General features: G+C 30.5%; 2 protein-coding genes across 7 annotated transcripts in view; one reads left to right on the top strand and one right to left on the bottom strand.

The window, feature by feature from the left end:
• Positions 1-17962, bottom strand: part of LOC139501495 (polyamine-transporting ATPase 13A3-like) — a 67152-nt gene that overhangs the window by 11715 nt on the left and 37475 nt on the right. For 3 of the 6 annotated variants that reach the window (XM_071290593.1, XM_071290595.1, XM_071290597.1), the window contains 14 exons: positions 17894-17955; positions 17163-17307; positions 16426-16527; positions 12057-12210; positions 6358-6478; positions 5703-5827; positions 4625-4797; positions 4192-4212; positions 3441-3548; positions 2777-2856; positions 1878-1920; positions 1457-1566; positions 1163-1259; positions 397-469 (listed from right to left, as the gene is read on the bottom strand). In XM_071290593.1, the coding sequence (XP_071146694.1) occupies positions 397-469; positions 1163-1259; positions 1457-1566; positions 1878-1920; positions 2777-2856; positions 3441-3548; positions 4192-4212; positions 4625-4797; positions 5703-5827; positions 6358-6478; positions 12057-12210; positions 16426-16527; positions 17163-17307; positions 17894-17955 (1414 nt within the window). The remainder of the gene's footprint in view (positions 1-396; positions 470-1162; positions 1260-1456; positions 1567-1877; positions 1921-2776; positions 2857-3440; positions 3549-4191; positions 4213-4624; positions 4798-5702; positions 5828-6357; positions 6479-12056; positions 12211-16425; positions 16528-17162; positions 17308-17893; positions 17956-17962) is intronic. The other 3 variants (XM_071290594.1, XM_071290596.1, XM_071290598.1) reach the window with 1 other exon arrangement.
• Positions 7900-11007, top strand: LOC139501496 (transcription intermediary factor 1-beta-like). The gene is made up of 2 exons (XM_071290600.1): positions 7900-7997; positions 10061-11007. The coding sequence occupies exon 2, from the start codon at positions 10068-10070 to the stop codon at positions 10941-10943; it is 876 nt and encodes a 291-aa protein (XP_071146701.1). The 5' UTR covers positions 7900-7997; positions 10061-10067; the 3' UTR covers positions 10944-11007.

The following is a 17962-nucleotide window of genomic DNA, read 5'->3' as shown; positions in this document are numbered from 1 at the left end:
TAGAGGTAGTAATGACTAGATCTATATATAGAAACTTACTGAGTACTGCAATAGAGGTAGTAATGACTAGATCTATATATAGAAACTTACTGAGTACTGAAATAGAGGTTGTTATGGTTAGATCTATATATAGAAACTTACTGAGTACTGCAATAGAGGTTGTTATGATTAGATCTATATATAGAAACTTACTGAGTACTGAAATAGAGGTTGTTATGGTTAGATCTATATATAGAAACTTACTGAGTACTGCAATAGAGGTTGTTATGATTAGATCTATATATAAGAACTTACTGAGTACTGCAATAGAGGTAGTAATGACTAGATCTATATATAGAAACTTACTGAGTACTGAAATAGAGGTTGTTATGGTTAGATCTATATATAGAAACTTACTGAGTACTGCAATAGAGGTAGTAATGACTAGATCTATATATAGAAACTGCATGTCTGCTAAGTTACAGGAGTACTGCAAGAAAGAAAGAAACTCATTTTTATATACATATGTACTTATTACTCCTGAAGCCCAAAACCCTCTAACCCTGCAAGTGACAGATATAACAAGACATCCTTATAATAAAAATAAAGCTGAAAATTCTAATAATGTCAACATTTCCCTATAGGATATTCAATACTGCAAAATTGTATCTCTGTTAGGAGATTGGTCATTTTCATTATGTGGACCATTAGAATATTTATAAGGAGATTTTTAAGGGTGTTTTCTTTTTTTCTTCAACCAATGGTTTTAGACAGCCCATAGATATCTTCACCCTTTTCTCAAAAATTCAACTTGATAATCAAATGTATGACCTCCACAAAATTCTTGAAATCCCAAGGATTTATTGACGAATGTGTGTATCCTAAATATACATACGTGTGTGCTAGAAGTTAAAGTAAACAAAAAGTAATATAGTTAGTCTAAGAAATAATTCAAATTTTCTTTTGTTTAATTTTTATATTGTTCTTCAAGGTATTTAGATAATTGCAATTATATATGCATCTAAAAATATAACTTGAAAACAATTTCAGTAAGATCTTAAAATGCACAATATAGGTTTATTCTATGCTTAACCGCTGCTTAGGCTTATGAATAAATCTAATTGCATCTTAAATTAAAGGGGTCGGCAATTTAATTTCATAATATTCCACTAGTTGTACTCACATTGTAGAGTATTAAGACAGATATAAACTGGATAAAACTGTATAATGCCATGTACTTAAAACATCCAAATGACGTCGCTAAGGCACATCTTCCTTCCCTGAAACAAGTAAATTGTCATCATTATTTCACCTTTAATAAAGTTTATCTGATCTTTGACTAAATAACTGTGGATGCAAAGACAAAGTCAAGCTATGGAGAAATTAATAAGTTTTCAGTTTCAACATAGAAATAAGAATTAACTACCTTTTCAATAATTTACCAATAATCTTATTTAGTATAAGTGCTGCCACCTACCTCATAACAGTGACAACACATTCTATATTTGGTATGTGTGATGTAAAAGGTGCTGCCACAGATGCCTCAGCTTCAGACAGAGATATTCCAGCATGTGCAGCTTTCAGGGCCTAAAATAGAAAACATTATAGTTGCAGCAAGGCTTTATAATGTTTATCTCACCAAATAACCATCCATTTTTTATGGTAGATCATTTAAACTGTATCTGATATTTTTTAAGTATTAGAGTCATTATAAAATATAACCAATGAAAACATAATATTCGGTTTCCCACTGAAATTTTTTGATCAATCTGTATTGAGATCAAATTTTACTTTTCCACTAATGTAACATCATGGTAAGAATTGTAAAAAATGCACATAGGCCACGAACAAAGGCAATTTGTTTTAATTTAAAAGTCTGTAATTTATTTATTGCTTACCTCACAATCATTGGCTCCATCACCACACATTCCAACCTGGTATCTGTTAAAATATATTAATGTTAACTTCAGCAACAAAGCCAAAAGAACATACGATATCAAAATATTGAAGAATAAATAGGGTGATTGTTTTTTAATTACAGGTAATCAGTCTCCAAAATGGTCTTAAATCCAACAATTCACATAAATTACATTCTACTTTTATGTTTCAAATAAATTATATATATGTCAGTCAATCAATTCCATGACAAACTTTTCACAGAATAACATTCACAAACAGTATTGTTTCATCTAGTCGGATATAAAACTATTTTCTGTAACGATATATAAATGAGAAGTGAGCTTGTATTTCTTATTGATATGTTTTGGAGTAAGAAAAGCTTTAATAAGATGAGCTCATAGAAAAATGGAGGGAAAATATGAACTTCTATTAGTAAGATAGAAGTTGAAGTTTTACTATTTAGGCTGCCTTAAGACCTAATGATATAAGCTAAGCCTGGCATTGAGGTTGAACTTTTTGATGTCCGAAACCCTACTTTTAAAATGAAATGTGCTTAGGTCTTACGATCAAACAATATGGCTTGGTGGGTTATTTAGCCTTAACTCTTTAAACACCTTAAAACATCAGGGTTTGTGCTTAGGTTATAATGATTGAGCATATAGAATGTGTTAGGTTATTATGATGAGGGGTTAACAAATCGTTGAGCTTTAACTATTTAAATGACATATGACCTTACAAAAGATTATTTGAAGAATGTTAAGTTTTTAATTCCATATGTTTTTAAGACCTTGTGATGTGCTCTTTACTATAACTAGCAATTTAGGGTGTGGTAAGAGCTAGTGATGTGTTTTAAAAATTGTGTTGACAGTAAATAAGAATCTTTGAATAAAATACTAACTCAATTTCTTGCATCTTTTCAATAAGTTGACATTTCTGGTCAGGTGACATTCTACAGAAAACAGATCCTTTCACACAAATCTGTAATATATACAAAAGAAATCTCATTTCAACAGTTGGTTGCACAGATTGTCTGACTGATATTCTTGATCAAAATTCTTTTTGAAGAACATTACAGATAAAATGTCCACTACCCTTGTAATACTAGTCAGAAAGAGACATAAACTTCTAAAAAGTCTCAGATAGTTCTGCCAATTGGTTTCTATAAAATTTTCATAAGCCAATATACTTAATTCTACAAATGTATGAAAGGTGATACATATTTTTCCATATCTCATTCTAAACATCAAAATTTCAAATTTGAAATGCCATTCTTGCTGTTAGTTTTGATGAGATTTAGAGGTGGAATCTGATTTTTTTTCCCTGACAAAATTATTCTTTTCTTTTCTAATATTCTGCCAATACATTCCTTTTACGTGACATCATCAGCCATGGTCACCTTTTTGTGTGACTTCACAATAGCAAATTCAGACAATAGCAGAAATAATTTGATGTCATAATTGATGTTTGACCACTGAAGAACTGAGATCACACAAACTATCAAACATAAATCAATTGGTCAAGGAAAGTAATATTGAATTAGAACTAGATAAATAATCACATACCCTTGGTATAAGATCTTTGAAATAATCTGTTATAACTTTCCATGATTTCCCTGTAACAGCAAGGTGAGTTCTCTCCAAATTTTCTCTCATATCTACTGACTGATAACCCTATAATATACATAACACATTTAGGTTACATTTAAATTAGTATGGGAAGGATCGCAAATAGAACATGCATATAACAAGAGACCTTTATCCTGTTGGTGCAACTCCTTTGACTACTATTGGAGTTAATTCAATTGATACATTCTAATTTTGTATTTTTACCGTAATATGTGTTTTCTAATGGATTTTTTGAGAATTTAACATAAGTAAATAAATAAATTGAACATAAGTAAATAAATAAATTGAACATAGGTAAATAAATAAATTGAACATAGGTAAATAAATACTGCTTCAAATTTATGTCAAACACAATCATATGTTCTGTTAATGCCAAAAACTCAAATCTTTTGATCTTTTGATAAACATAACATTTCATATTCACTTTTTTATACCTTTCCATTTTGCTATTTTTATTTTAAATCTGTTATCAAAGAGAAGGTCATTTTAACCACTATCAACATAATAGACAGATTAGGTAAGTAGAAATATATGTCGAATATGAAGATGACTATTTATAACTGAAAATATTTTTCATGCAAACAAAAAATATTAACCAAAAATATTAACAGAAAAAAACCTCATGTAGATTCAGAAATTATGGATATGTTTTTTTAACTGAAAGAAAACAAATAAAAAAATAACTTACTTTGTATATAATTCTGCATTCCTTTAGTAAGAAACCACTTTTATCAGCAACATTATACATGTTATAGTAATAACATTTGAAAAATTTCTTATTAATTCAATGTGGCTGGTCAAATCAACAAACTGGGCCATGCATGGCATAAGTGGGCAGGGACTCAAAATAGTTGTCAAACATGTAATGCATGTTTATGGAAAATATCAGTGTTCTATCACAAGTAGTTCTTATCGAACTGATTTAAGCAGGAAACTTAACAATTGTTGACAGCCTCAATGATGACACCTGTTTCAAAAGTAATGGATAAGACAAGACAAAAATAGATAATGTGTGTACATTAAGTCCATAATGTTTATCTAATAAACTAGAAAAGAAAATTTAATCTTGATTAGAATTAAATCCTTCCTTTCTCAGTCTGAAAATGTAGATCTGTTCTCACCTGAGATTGCCCTTCTGGAATGTTATCCTGAACTGGGTTCTCTACTGGTATCCATTCTATCCTTGCTGGTCCCTGACTGTCTGGTGGATGGGCATCAGCTATAACGACGTCATCACAAGGAGGTATCATACCACATGTCCTAGCTACACTCACAGCGGTCTGCATCATATCACCTGAATTAACAATTTACAACCTGAGTACTTAAATGGTTCATAGTCAATAGATGAAGGAAGATGTGGTATGAATGCCAATGAGACAACTCTTCATCCAAGTGACAATGTATAAAAGTAAACCATTATAGGTCAAGGTACAGCCTTCAACACAGAGCCTTAAGCTTGGTTCACAACGAACAGGCAGCTATAAAGGGCTCGAAAAATTACTATTGTAAAACCATTCAAACAGGAAAACCAACAGTCTAATCTATATAAAATACGAAAAACAAGAAATTCTTATGAACCACATAAACAGACGACAACCACTGAACATCAGATTCCTAACATAGGACAGGTGCACACAATTGCAGCGGGATTAAACGTTTTAATGGTACCAAACCTTCTCCCTTTTCTAAAACAATAGTATAACATCACAACATAGAAAGACACACTATAAAATATCTTCAATATCTATAAATACATACTATAATTGTGTAATGCCCTGATAGGAAAGTGAACTTGTATTTGACAAACAATTCTTATAACTTATTTTCTGACAACATTCACCAATTGAATTGTTTTTTTTCTTAAAAATGTCTGATAATACAATACCAACTATATCAGTAGAAGAGATAGAATGGTACAATTTTTTGGGTGCATCGTACACATGTTGTTTTACGATTGATATTAGTTATCAACAGTAGAGGCTACATATTTCGCCAGTAGAATCAATAAAATATAGGTCACTATAATGGTCCTAGCAAGTTCCTTAAATGCAGTCAGACACCAGAACAATTTCACATTAGAAAACTTATGGATGTTAAAGTGTCTTTTCAGCAGTCTGCTTCCTAAAGAATTTTTGATTCAATTTACATGTACATTCTCCATTATCTGTACATTAAATTATTCTTCTATCTCCAACATACCTGTGATCATAACAGTTCTGATGTTAGCAGCATTTAATATACCAATCACTGGTTTGGTTTCCTGTTTCAGTTTATTCTGCATAAACAGGAGACCAGCAAATGTTAAACTGTGCTCCATTTTATCTCTGACAAAACAAATCAAATTATTTATCAAATTAAGTGAAAGATGTTGGACGATTTCAACAAGGCTTTCTTTTCCCTTCTATTCTATATGTACTCTGATGTACTATTCTACACTATCAAATAAATTGAAAGAAAATTGGTAGTTTAAATGTAAACTAGTATCTAAAATCTGTGAAACTAGAACTTTTGAAAATACTGGCCCAAACTATTCAAAATAAAAGAACTAGTTTCCAATGTGTGCTGCCCTACATGATTTCAGGTACATTAAAAACAAATTTGCACATAAATTATAGAAATTCCCTGATAACTGGTAAAAAATTGAAACATAATTTATCAGATTGCAAAGATTTTAAGTAGGAAAAAAATATGAATGAGAGCTGTTATTATTGGGAACCTGAAAAATGTCTGATATAGTCAAATTATTGGCATTCATAAAAAAATTACAATAAGTTTCATTACCAGTAGTAAATCCAAGCATTCAACCTGTTATTAAATTGATTGCTGTCTCTCCTGATCATGATCTAAATAATACCTTGATATTCTTTGTGCCTGGTGCCAAGATAGTTTAGGGTCTAATTGTCTGTAAGCTAGAGCTATAATTCTGTAGCCTTGCACAGAGTATTGGTGTAATATTTCGTGAAAATTATCAGGAACTACAAAATAAAACATATTCTTCAATTACAGAAAAACCATGAAATAGGGCCAAGAAATATGGACTTGACTACAATAACTTAACATTGGTCACTGATTCATGAAATTAGGTCAAGGTCAGGTGAACACTGTCTGATGGACATATTGACTGTGCAAGGATCCTTTACAACAAAAAAGTTAACCTTTACCATTAGTTGAAATATTTTTGCAGTCACTGAACCATAAAAATAAGGTCATGCAGAATGGAAATATGAGAGAAACTTTGTAACACATGCATATGTATACAAGGTATGAAGCATCCATGTCTTCAACCCTCAGAGATCTTTAGCACTATAGTGTATGATTTTGATAGTACAAGGCAAATATTGAATTATTATGGCAAAACTTTAACATTTAAACTACTATGTCTGTTTTGTTTACGCATTGTTGTCATATAATGAACTTTGATGTGACTGTCATACAAGTGAGAAGTTTAGCAACTATAAAACCAGATCCAATCCACCATTTTCTACATTTGAAAATGTCTGTACAAAGTCAGGAATATGACAGTTGTTGTCTATTTGTTTAATGTGTTTTATCATTTGATTTTGCCATTTGATGAGGGGACTTTCCGTTTTGAATTTTCCTCGGAGTTCAGTATTTTTGTGATTTATTGCTTACACTGATATTTTTAAATCAATCAAATGATAACTTTATAATCAACAAACAAATCAGTAATCAAAGCATTGTCAGTGCTGTGATCCAGCTATTTTTTAGCTATTAGTAGTCAGATTTTTTTCTTTATAAAAGCTTCTGTGAGACCTTTATATAGAGACAAACATTACATCAGGATTAGTGATTTTAGTTCCATAATGTTTTCACTTGTTTAAAAACTTTTCTAATAACTGAGAAACTAAGGGACTGAAAGAAACACACAACACAAGGATGGTTAATTAGAAGTTAGAACATGTAATCTTCGCCATTATTATTTCATTAAAAACAAAAACAAAAATTCAAAAAGTGTGTGAATCAACTTTGATATCAATACACATCATGTACCAAATTTTATTCAAAAACTTACACAAGAATAAGATACTTATAAAATTCTTATCAACTGATCAAATTTGATATATTACTTTTTCACATTAATTAATCAATAGTAATTTATAATAAATTTTGATTTACAAAGGAACTGTATGCAAGTATATATCTAAAAAAAATAGCTGTAGACCAACATTTTCTTCATTTTCAAAAGGACACATAGCATGTCAAAAGTTGGCAGTTGATGATTAATAGGATACAAAAAGTTTCTGTAAGTCGAAAATTTTAAAAATTGTTTCACTTATATGTCTTCAACTTATATTTCTGAACGATCTCAAAAACTGGAGTGATGATATTGATCAAGCATTGCTGCATGAATCAATAAAATGTTATAAAATATCTAGTAAATGACTGCAACAGCTGTATTTGTTAGACTGATGATCAAATTTCACATCGCATCTAATAAGGCTAATAAGCTAACACTGAAAAATATATTAAAAGGTAGGAAATTAGCATTATCTTGTCCCATCAAATTCATTTATCATAGTTAGGTGTATCATGTTTATATATTTCAGAGGAAATATATACATGTATATAGTTTTACAATAAGGTTTTGAAATGAAGGAATATGAACAATGGCTTAAAGGAGTCAAAATGTTTACCTTGAAAAAAAACTGGCATAAGAGGGGGTTCAATTTTTTTAAATTCTAACAGGTTATAAAAAATACCAGAGAGATCAAAGATTATATCTCATATCCATTAGAAAAATTTTATTTTGAAAATTGGAGTGTTCATTCCCACTAGTAGAATATTGCAACAAAAGCTATATTTTAAACTTACTTTCGAAATTCAACGTTCAATCCTTAAAATTTTTTGCTTATAGAAAGTGAGATTTAATTTTCAATGATAATTTTTTCTATTTTTCAATTAAACAATATTCAGCAACTGTGAGTAATGATTCTAAGTCACCCCACCAATCAGATTTAACGTTTTTACAGTGATGTATTTTGCAAACAGAAGATGATGAATATTTTTCTGCTATCTATATTTCAACAACCATAAATATATGCTTCCATGGACATTTTTTTTACATACTTATTTCGCATAGGATTTTTCAATAAAGTGCTGAAAATATGCGAACTTTAATGAAATATTAACTACTTTTGAAAATGTTTGTTAGTTAAACATCAAAGTCAGTAATTCAAAATTTACAAGAAGTTATTTTTTATATTGTTGCCATGGTAACAGATATATCCAAATATAATGGATATTGTTAAATTTTGAGTTTACTTTATAATAATATCAATTTGTTTCTAAGAAAAACAATGAGATAAGGGGAAAATAATCTGAATGGAAACTTTATTTATTTTCTTTAAAAAACTAATCATCTATTTCCTCATAGAAACAGATGTATTTTCCGTAGCAACTAAAGAAAATAATGATTAAATCATAAATTTAGAAAAAAAATTTGGTGATAAACATTGAAATCTAAGTCCATGATATATTGAACCCCCTACTATAGACCTCTAATTTCAAAAATTCTAGCTGTTCTTACCATGGGGTATAATGACCCTGGAGTCAATTTTCCATATGGTATTTTGACCTCAGGTTCACTTTTCAGGGGGTTCAAATACCCTATGACACTAGAACAAAATTCAAATTTGATCTGTAACTCATCATGATCAAACTATATACCAATTTTCAAGTCAATATCTTTAAGCATGACAAAAAATATATTATTTGAGTGAATTTATTAAATCCAAGGACCATAACTCTGCACAAAATTATCAGACCAGAACAAAATTCAAACTTGATCTGTAAGTTGTCATGATAAAACAATACAACAAATATTAGTTCTAATGCAACAACGTTTGTAGTGTTCACTTTGATTGGATAACGTCACTTATTTACATGGCATCAATTGACAATTGATGCTATGGGACGTACGCGCAAGCGCAGACGGCATATGTCAGATTTTAAATACATGTTTTAACGTAATTTTCTGTCAGTTTCATTAAAATGGAAATAACAATATTGTATTTTAAGCTCCAACTGCATCAATTGGGGATTTGATGGTCGCAAATACCCGCTTACTGTCTCCGCTAACGCGTCCCCAGTAAACTTAATTTGCGACCATCAAATCCACAATTGATGCCATCGGAGCTTAAAATACAATACAGTTATCTCCTAAATCAATATCTTCAAGAATGAAGAAAAAAGTGTTGAAAACTCATTTGCTGGACCGACAGATGGACAGACAGCAAAACTAAAGTCCACTTTGACTTCGTCAGTAGAGGACTAAAAAGGGAAATATTGTTTATGTTGCAATTTTTCACAACTCCAAAAATATTTGTTGATATATTAATCATTCTCTTACTTAAAAAAAACCATTGAATAAGAGCTATCTGTACAAAATACATGGTGAAGGTTACTCCAAAGAAAGTTGCAGACATAAACTTTGATATGGTTTATGTTTATTTCTTATAGTAACTTCTAATGACTTTATAGAGTTTAGCGTCTTTGGACATATATAAATAAATGCCACTTTTTATTTACATTTACAGAATCAATATGGGAGCATCAGAATCACAATGTGAACCATGCAGTACACTTAAGAAAGATAGAAATGCTACTAGCTGGTGTATGGACTGTGAGGAGTCATTATGTTCATACTGTGTCTCTAGCCACACATCATTTAAAGGTTTCAAAGATCATCATATCGTTGATATAAAATTCAGGGACTCCTATTCCATGTTAAACATGAAATGTGAAAAACATGGTAAAGAGCTGGAATATTACTGCAGTCAGCATGAAGTAATGTGCTGTCGAGATTGTCTTGCTGATAATCACAAGGCTTGTATGAACACAATATCACTAGAATCTGCTTCTGACAGAGTTCAAGAATCGTGTTTATTTTCTGATTTTATAGATCGCTTGGAACATATTTCTAAAACACATCAAATGATTGCTGATGACAGAGAAAAAGTTGCTACAGAAGTGATAAAAAAAGGAGAGGAAATTAAAAATAAATATCTCTTCATTAGAAATCAAGTTATCAACAAAATAAAACTATTAGAAAAAAAATGCAGTGAAAATGTAAATGATAAAATGGACATCATGACTGCCCAACTGAGGTCTCAGAAATTAGATGCTATCCGTTGTAAAGAAAAGAATGACTTACAATTAAAGGAAGTTCGTTTTATCAGTGACCATGGGTCAAATAAACAAGCCTTCATTATGGTTCATCATATGATTAAGTTCTTACAAGAAAGTGAAAATGAATTACAAACGAAAATGTCAGAACTTAAAAACAAGGACTTCACTTTTAAAATCAAGGACAACATCATAGAGGCTTTCAATCCTTTTGGTGATTTAGCAGTAGAAGAAAGTTCTTGTAAGATAGCCTACAACCATTCTAAAGCACAGCAAGCTCAACGTCCAGTCTGACATGCATTGAAAATAATCAGTTCTGAACATTCTTTTTTTTGCAATAAAAAAATATTTGAACAAATTTGTCGAAATCAAATGACCCGTAACAAGTATAAAACATTGTAACAACTAATAAATGTTTCTGACAATTTAAAAAAAAAAGATTTCACTGAGCAAGTACACATTTTTGTTTTGGGGCCAGCTGAAGCCCACCTCACATTCCCTGTTTCCATTCTCAATTTCATTTCAACAGTTATAATTCAAAATGGTAAAGTTGAAATCATCTTTCTTTAATTTTTGTGCTATTTTCACATTTCTTGATTGGTGTGAGAAAAATATTTCTCCTCACTAGTGAAATATCTGTTCTCGGCAAATGATTAGTCAAAATTTTATTATGACGTCAAAATGTTTTGTTTTCTTCTGAGTTTTCCTGTTGTAATGTCATGAAAAAAGGCGACCATGCCTGATGACGTCACATATAAAGAACACAAGTTTCTGAAAAACTTTGAAAAAGAAGGATATAAATCATCAGACAAACAGATTCAGACACTTTAACTTGTGTATTACGATATCTATCCACTCTTGACAGTTAAATTTTAATTATCTAAAAAGTTCGGCAAGCCTCATGCTTTAAATATTTAAAGTTAACTGTCTCAAGTGGAATCGTAATGCACTGGTTGCAGTGTAGGAATCTTTATATTTAAAATTCAAATAAATGTCATCATGATTAGATTTAAATTAAAATATCCATGATCCAGTTGAAATTGCAATATCCTTTTTATAGATGATAACATATTTATTCCTTAATTGTTGTTGCCTAACAAATGTCCTCTTTTCCTGAATGACTGCAACTTATTACGAAATATCAACTTGCCATGAGCAACATACCAGGTGAATCTCAGTAGTAAATCAGTCAATACAAAATAGATATATAGGAAGATGTGGTATGGCTGCCAATGAGACAACTCGCCATCCACATAACAATTTATAAAAGTAAACAATTATAGGTCAAGGTAAGGCCTTTAACACGGAGCCTTTGCTCACACCAAACAGCAAGCTATAAAGGGCTTCAAAAATTACTAGTGTACCATTCAAAAGGGAAAACCAACAGTCTTATCTATATAAATATACCTGTTTCTGGATCACAAAGGGAAGTAACTTTCTCCGGAGCACCTTTACAATATAGAACCATGTGATCATCGTCAATCTTCCTTGTTATGACACTCATTCGTTGTAGAGACGAAGAAAATGTAAACTGTCGGATGATACCAATCTCATAATCAGACTGAAAATATAAAAGTTTCATTTAATCCAGTCTTCAATAAAAATTACATTAATTCTTCCACTCAAAAGACCCCTTTGAAGCCCTCACCTTTCAGTGCTGTGGATTATTAATTTTCAAAAGCAAATTTTTTTGCATCCAGGAAACAATTTAATTTGTTTAGGGTATTTAATTTCATTGTTTTTAAAAATTCTGCTTATGCCCCTTTTTTAAAATATTTTTTTGTTAAAACATTTAAATTCTTGGTTTACCTGTACACAATATCCAAGAATAATTGTAAAACCAACAGTACTATATATGGAGAACTATGGATTTTGAACATAATAGCCCACTAGGTAACAGTCTGCAGAAAGTCATTTCAACATCCACAGACACATAATTTGTACTTCAGGCCATCTAGTCTTTGCTCTTACTCTAGATCTTAAATGTTGTGCACTTAGCAGTGGAACAGCAAAAAACAATTTAAGTCATCAACTGGAACCAGTATCAAATCTAGGGCCTCTTACACAAAAAAAAACCCTTAAAAGACAAGAATTACATGTTAAGAACATGCAGCATCATCATATTCTCTGATAAACTCAAGTGCATAAAATATATTGATATCAATTACATTTGTTAGTACACCAAGTATAACTGTCCAACATAAAAGGTGGCCCTTTATGTTGTTTTCGTCAAATTTGTGAAATATTGGCCAAATAATTGATTTGCACAAGTGTCATTCAAAAATAATAAGGTTTTGGTTATGTATTGTCCTCTATATTTATTGTGTGCATGTTTGTGCAAAAATATCTGTAATTTCTATATTTTACTGACATGTCTGTCTAACCATGAAAAAGAAAAAAAAATATTATTGCGAAAAATGGGACAGTGCTATAATTGCAAAAATTTGACTTCGCATTTTGAAATTTTTTATATGAAGTAAACTTGATTTTTCACAATAACGCACAAATTTAAATTGCATTTAAGTCCCTAATGACAAAATCGCAATAAAAAATGCACGCAATTATCTGAATTTAAAGTATAAAATAATATGTGATATGAGACAACTATTAATCAGAGACCAATAGTTAAAATGTACATGTATTTTGATTAAACTTTTATTTCTGAAAATTAATGAAATTTAGAATTATATTTGATTTCAGGGTAAATTGATTCAATTGAAAGCTAGTCTCTTTTAAAATCCACAATGCAAATAAAATTGAGAATGGAAATGGGGAATGTGTCAAAGAGACAACAACCCGACCATAGGACAGACAATAGCAGAAGGTCACCAACAGGTCTTCAATGCAGCGAGAAATTCCTGCACCCAGAGGCGTCCTTCAGCTGGCCCCTAAACAATTATATATATACTAGTATAGTGATAATGAACACCATACTAAACTCCAAATTGTACAAAAGAAACTAAAATTAAAAACAAGAATGTGTCCACAGTACACAGATGCCCCACTCGCACTATCATTTTCTATGTTTAGTGGACCGTGAAATTGGAATAAATTCTCTAATTTGGCATTAAAATTAGAATGATCTTATCAAAGGGAACATGTATACTAAGTTTCAAGTTGATTGGACTTCTACTTTATCAAAAACTACCTTGACCAAAAACTTTAAGCTGAAATTTGCACTATCATTTTCTATGTTCAGTGAACTGTAAAATTGGGGTCAAAACTATAATTTGGCATTTAAATTAGAAAGATCATATCATAGGGCACATGTATACTAAGTTTCAAGTTGATTGGACTTCAACTTCATCAAAAACTACCTTGACCAAAAACTTTAACCTGAAGCGGGACAGACGGACGGACGAACGAACGAACAGACAGACAGACAGACAGACAGACAGACAGACAGACAGACAGACAGACAGACAGACAGACGGATGGACGAACAGACGGACGGACGGACGGACGAACGGACGAACGGACGCACAGACCAGAAAACATAATGCCCCTCTACTATTGTAGGTGGGGCATAATAATACAAGACTAACAAAGGTTAGAGGCTCCTGACTTGGGACAGTTATAGCATTTGAATATAAAGTGTGGATATGATATGATTGCAAATGAAATAACTATACACTAGTAAGAGTTAAAATGAAGTGGTATTAGGTTTTTACAGGTCACAGTACAACCTTAAACAATGACACAAAATGTTTATATTAAAAAAACAATACTTTTGATGTTGCAAATTGATTTTCCTAAAATAAAATGAAATTCATTCGTTCCAACTGAAATTAACCATTATCATGGCATTCTGGTATATTCAAGTAGCATTTATCTTATAGATTACATTTAGTACAATGTATAAAAGCTTTCAGCCATGCAATTATATATTTTTTTTGCAACGCATTATCAATTTGTAAAATTTACAAATATTCAAATTATTGAGCTGTTCTACAAATTACTTTTGCATGTTGATATATATAGATTCTACCACTGCATTAAGTGTGATACAATATTAATGCATTTGTGACAGTTAAATATTAAAGGAGTTGGTCCCCTAGGGGCCAATTTTGGCCTAAAATTTCAGGTTCATCTAACGAAAGATTTTGGACACTTTTTAAACACTTTTAAAAGTGTCTATTTCAATTGATTCAATTAGTTTAATTGAAAGATTTTAACTGATTTAGCCATTAAAAACGCTCCGATTCAAGCTTAAATATGAAAAATCTATCAAATATGCAAAAAAACGTCACTTTTCAGATGGTTTTAGTCAAAAATGAATGTGGCCACATCTGTGTTCATCCTCAACCTTTATATATGTTATGAATTGTCATCAAATACAACTTACATTTCAATATTATGAATGAACACGAATGTGGCTACTTTCATTTCAGAAGGAAACCGTCTAAAATTTAACTAAAATGCTAAAATTGTGAAGATTTCAGTAATTCAACATGACTTTATGATGCTAGTACTCGATATATGTGCATTGTATTGTCAAAAACAGCCCATATTTATGTAGCAGAAGCATTCTACTTTCCTGTGAATAGTTAAAAGATTACATTTTCACAATTTTGTAAAACTGCTATATTTTGGGGCCAAAAAGGGGTCTTACTGAACCTACTCCTTTAAAATGCGAGGCTCGGTGGTGGAATCTGCCACTCTAATGATTTTTAATCAATATGCAGGCAAACTTATTGCTTCTTTTCGAATGATCTACAAAAAGATATGTTCTTTCTATGTAATATCATCAGGCATGGTTGCCTTTTTTCATGCCCTGACAAAAGGCAATTCAGAGGAAAGCAAGAAAATTTGATGTCACAATCATAATTTTAACCAATGAAGAACTGAAATCAAACTTTGATTAAATTTTTTTATACAATAGTTGCAGAAAGGGAGAAATTGACGAAGAATTAGAGATATATAAATAAAAGATGTGTTTGCACTTTAAAAATGTTTTCTAGCTTGAAGCTCATTATTCAATGTGTTTTGTGCAAATTGGTGAAAAAGCATATTACAAGCTATTTTTTTACTTTTGTTTATCAAGAAATTGCCATTTCATATAATATTTGTCAATGCAGAAACCTAAGTTTACAACCCTTTTTTAACTGGAGAGGTGCTGAAAAGGCACTTTTTATGAACTGCTATTGAAGGGATACATATTGTTTTGTAAGGATAGTATAAAGTTCAACACACTGAAAATAAATGACATTTTGGTGCTATGCAAAAATGAAATCTAAAATATGTGTAAGGCATATTTCTGAAAGATTAACTGACAACTGTTGGTGTCTAAAATATAAAACTGAAAGATTTATCGATTCAAATAGGCAGTACTGGCCTAAGACCTTGAACTATTTTGAAACTTTAAAAAAGTTCAACTAATCTTATACTGGAATAAGCCAGGTATTTAGTGAACACAATACTAGATATATCTTATGAAAAATGTTGAATGTGAAGATATACACATACTTTAAAGCCAATGCCTTTATCATAACTTCATTCTAGCTAATATGGCAAAGGAAAAGTTAGCATAGTTAATTCAAAATGCTTCTGCAGAGATAAAAGAAGTCAGCAGATTTTAGAAATTAAGTTATGAAATGATTACTTACTTTTTGCTATAAAACATTAAAAAACTAAGATAAATTTCATAAACAATAGTATCCAATAAATATTTCATGCATGATCTTATGTAAATAAAGAATAAATGCCTTCTTACTAATCCAACTAAATTTTTAAATAAAAAAAATCAATAATCCATTTGCATGAAAACATAACAAACCTCTTTAGCGTTAGTCAAGAATGTATCCTTTGTACATGGTTTTACTACAGTTGGCATGATGGTATCAAATTTACTGGTATCTCTACCTGGTTCTTCCAAAATCTACAAAAATAAATGTACTTGTGAAATAAATGAAATGAAATGATAAAGATTTCTTTCATCTCTAATTCAGGCAATGTTAACTATTCTGTTGTTTTTCTTAATTCTTCTGTACTTGTGAAATAATTCTCTGAAAAACAATTCAAAAGCAATCTATATATATATAGGCATAAAAAAATAATTTTCACATGTGCAGATATATATATTCATTAAATAAAATAGTAAAATAAGTAAAAAGTTAACAGTTCCATTCTATCGATTTCATCCTTCCATTGGGACTCTTCAGGATGAAATCGATAGAATGGAACTGTTAACTTTTTACTTATTTTATTATTTTATTTAATGATAAATATATATATATGTACCTTTTACATAATTCTGCTTCATGAGACAATAGTTACTTATTGTTTTCGTATCAGAGAAGATACCATTTGTGTTGTGACTAAATATCCTTGTTTTAAATTCTCCGATGACATGCATGTTTACCTTAAGGATGAACTTAGGTGAAATTAAAAAAAAAAAACAAGAATTTTATATTGATACTATATGTCGGAAGAATATTTACGCATTGCAGTAATAATAAAACCTTCAAGTGTATGTATGTGTTACAATATGACTTATAATAAGAAATAGTTTACCCATTTAGTGGATTCAAACATGATAAGGTCTAAAGGATCACCAGACAATTCCCCATCAATCAATGTTAGAGAATGACAGGTTGCCATACATTGTATTACATGATTTCTCTCTAACTCGGCTGGGTTGTATACCACTCCTATAAACCTGTAAATAATTTAGAAGGACATTCAACTATATAAAATAAAAATTAGAAGATGTGGTACAATTGCCAATGAGACACCTTTCCACTAGAGATCATATGACTTAGATGGAAATTACTAAAGATCACTAAACAGCCTTCAACAATGAACAAAACCCATTTAGTATAGGAAGCTATAAAACACCTCACATTACAAAAATTCATACGAGAAAACAAAAGGCCTGATTTATGTACAAATCAGGAATGTTCCGTTATGTTCTTTTCTGGAAAGACATACAAATATTCCTCATGTTATATTGATATAAAGTAGTTAGGCTTAAAAAAATTCCATTTACATATCAGTATGAAATTTGGCACCAAACAAACTAGATTAAAAAGTTTTGACTATGGTTTCGAAAGTTTTGACTATGGTTTCGAAAGTTTTTCTGGAATCTGGTACAAATCTTTCATAGCTTTATTATTAAAATTCTTAAAGCATGTCTTTATTTATTTAAGGATAAGCTTTATGTTACGTTATAATTATAAGATATTTCTTCTGATGTTATTGCATTTTTTAGGGTGCTGTATATCTTTGACATTTTAAATCATTACCTTTGATCATGAACAGGTAAAACTCCAGACATGTCCAATCCATCTTCTGTAAGTGTTCCTGTCTGAAAG

This window comes from Mytilus edulis, chromosome 13 (assembly GCF_963676685.1).
Source record: "Mytilus edulis chromosome 13, xbMytEdul2.2, whole genome shotgun sequence".
Classification (NCBI taxonomy): Eukaryota; Metazoa; Mollusca; class Bivalvia; order Mytilida; family Mytilidae; genus Mytilus; species Mytilus edulis.
Note: the sequence above shows the minus strand (reverse complement) of the source record. Positions and strands in the feature narration are given on the sequence as shown.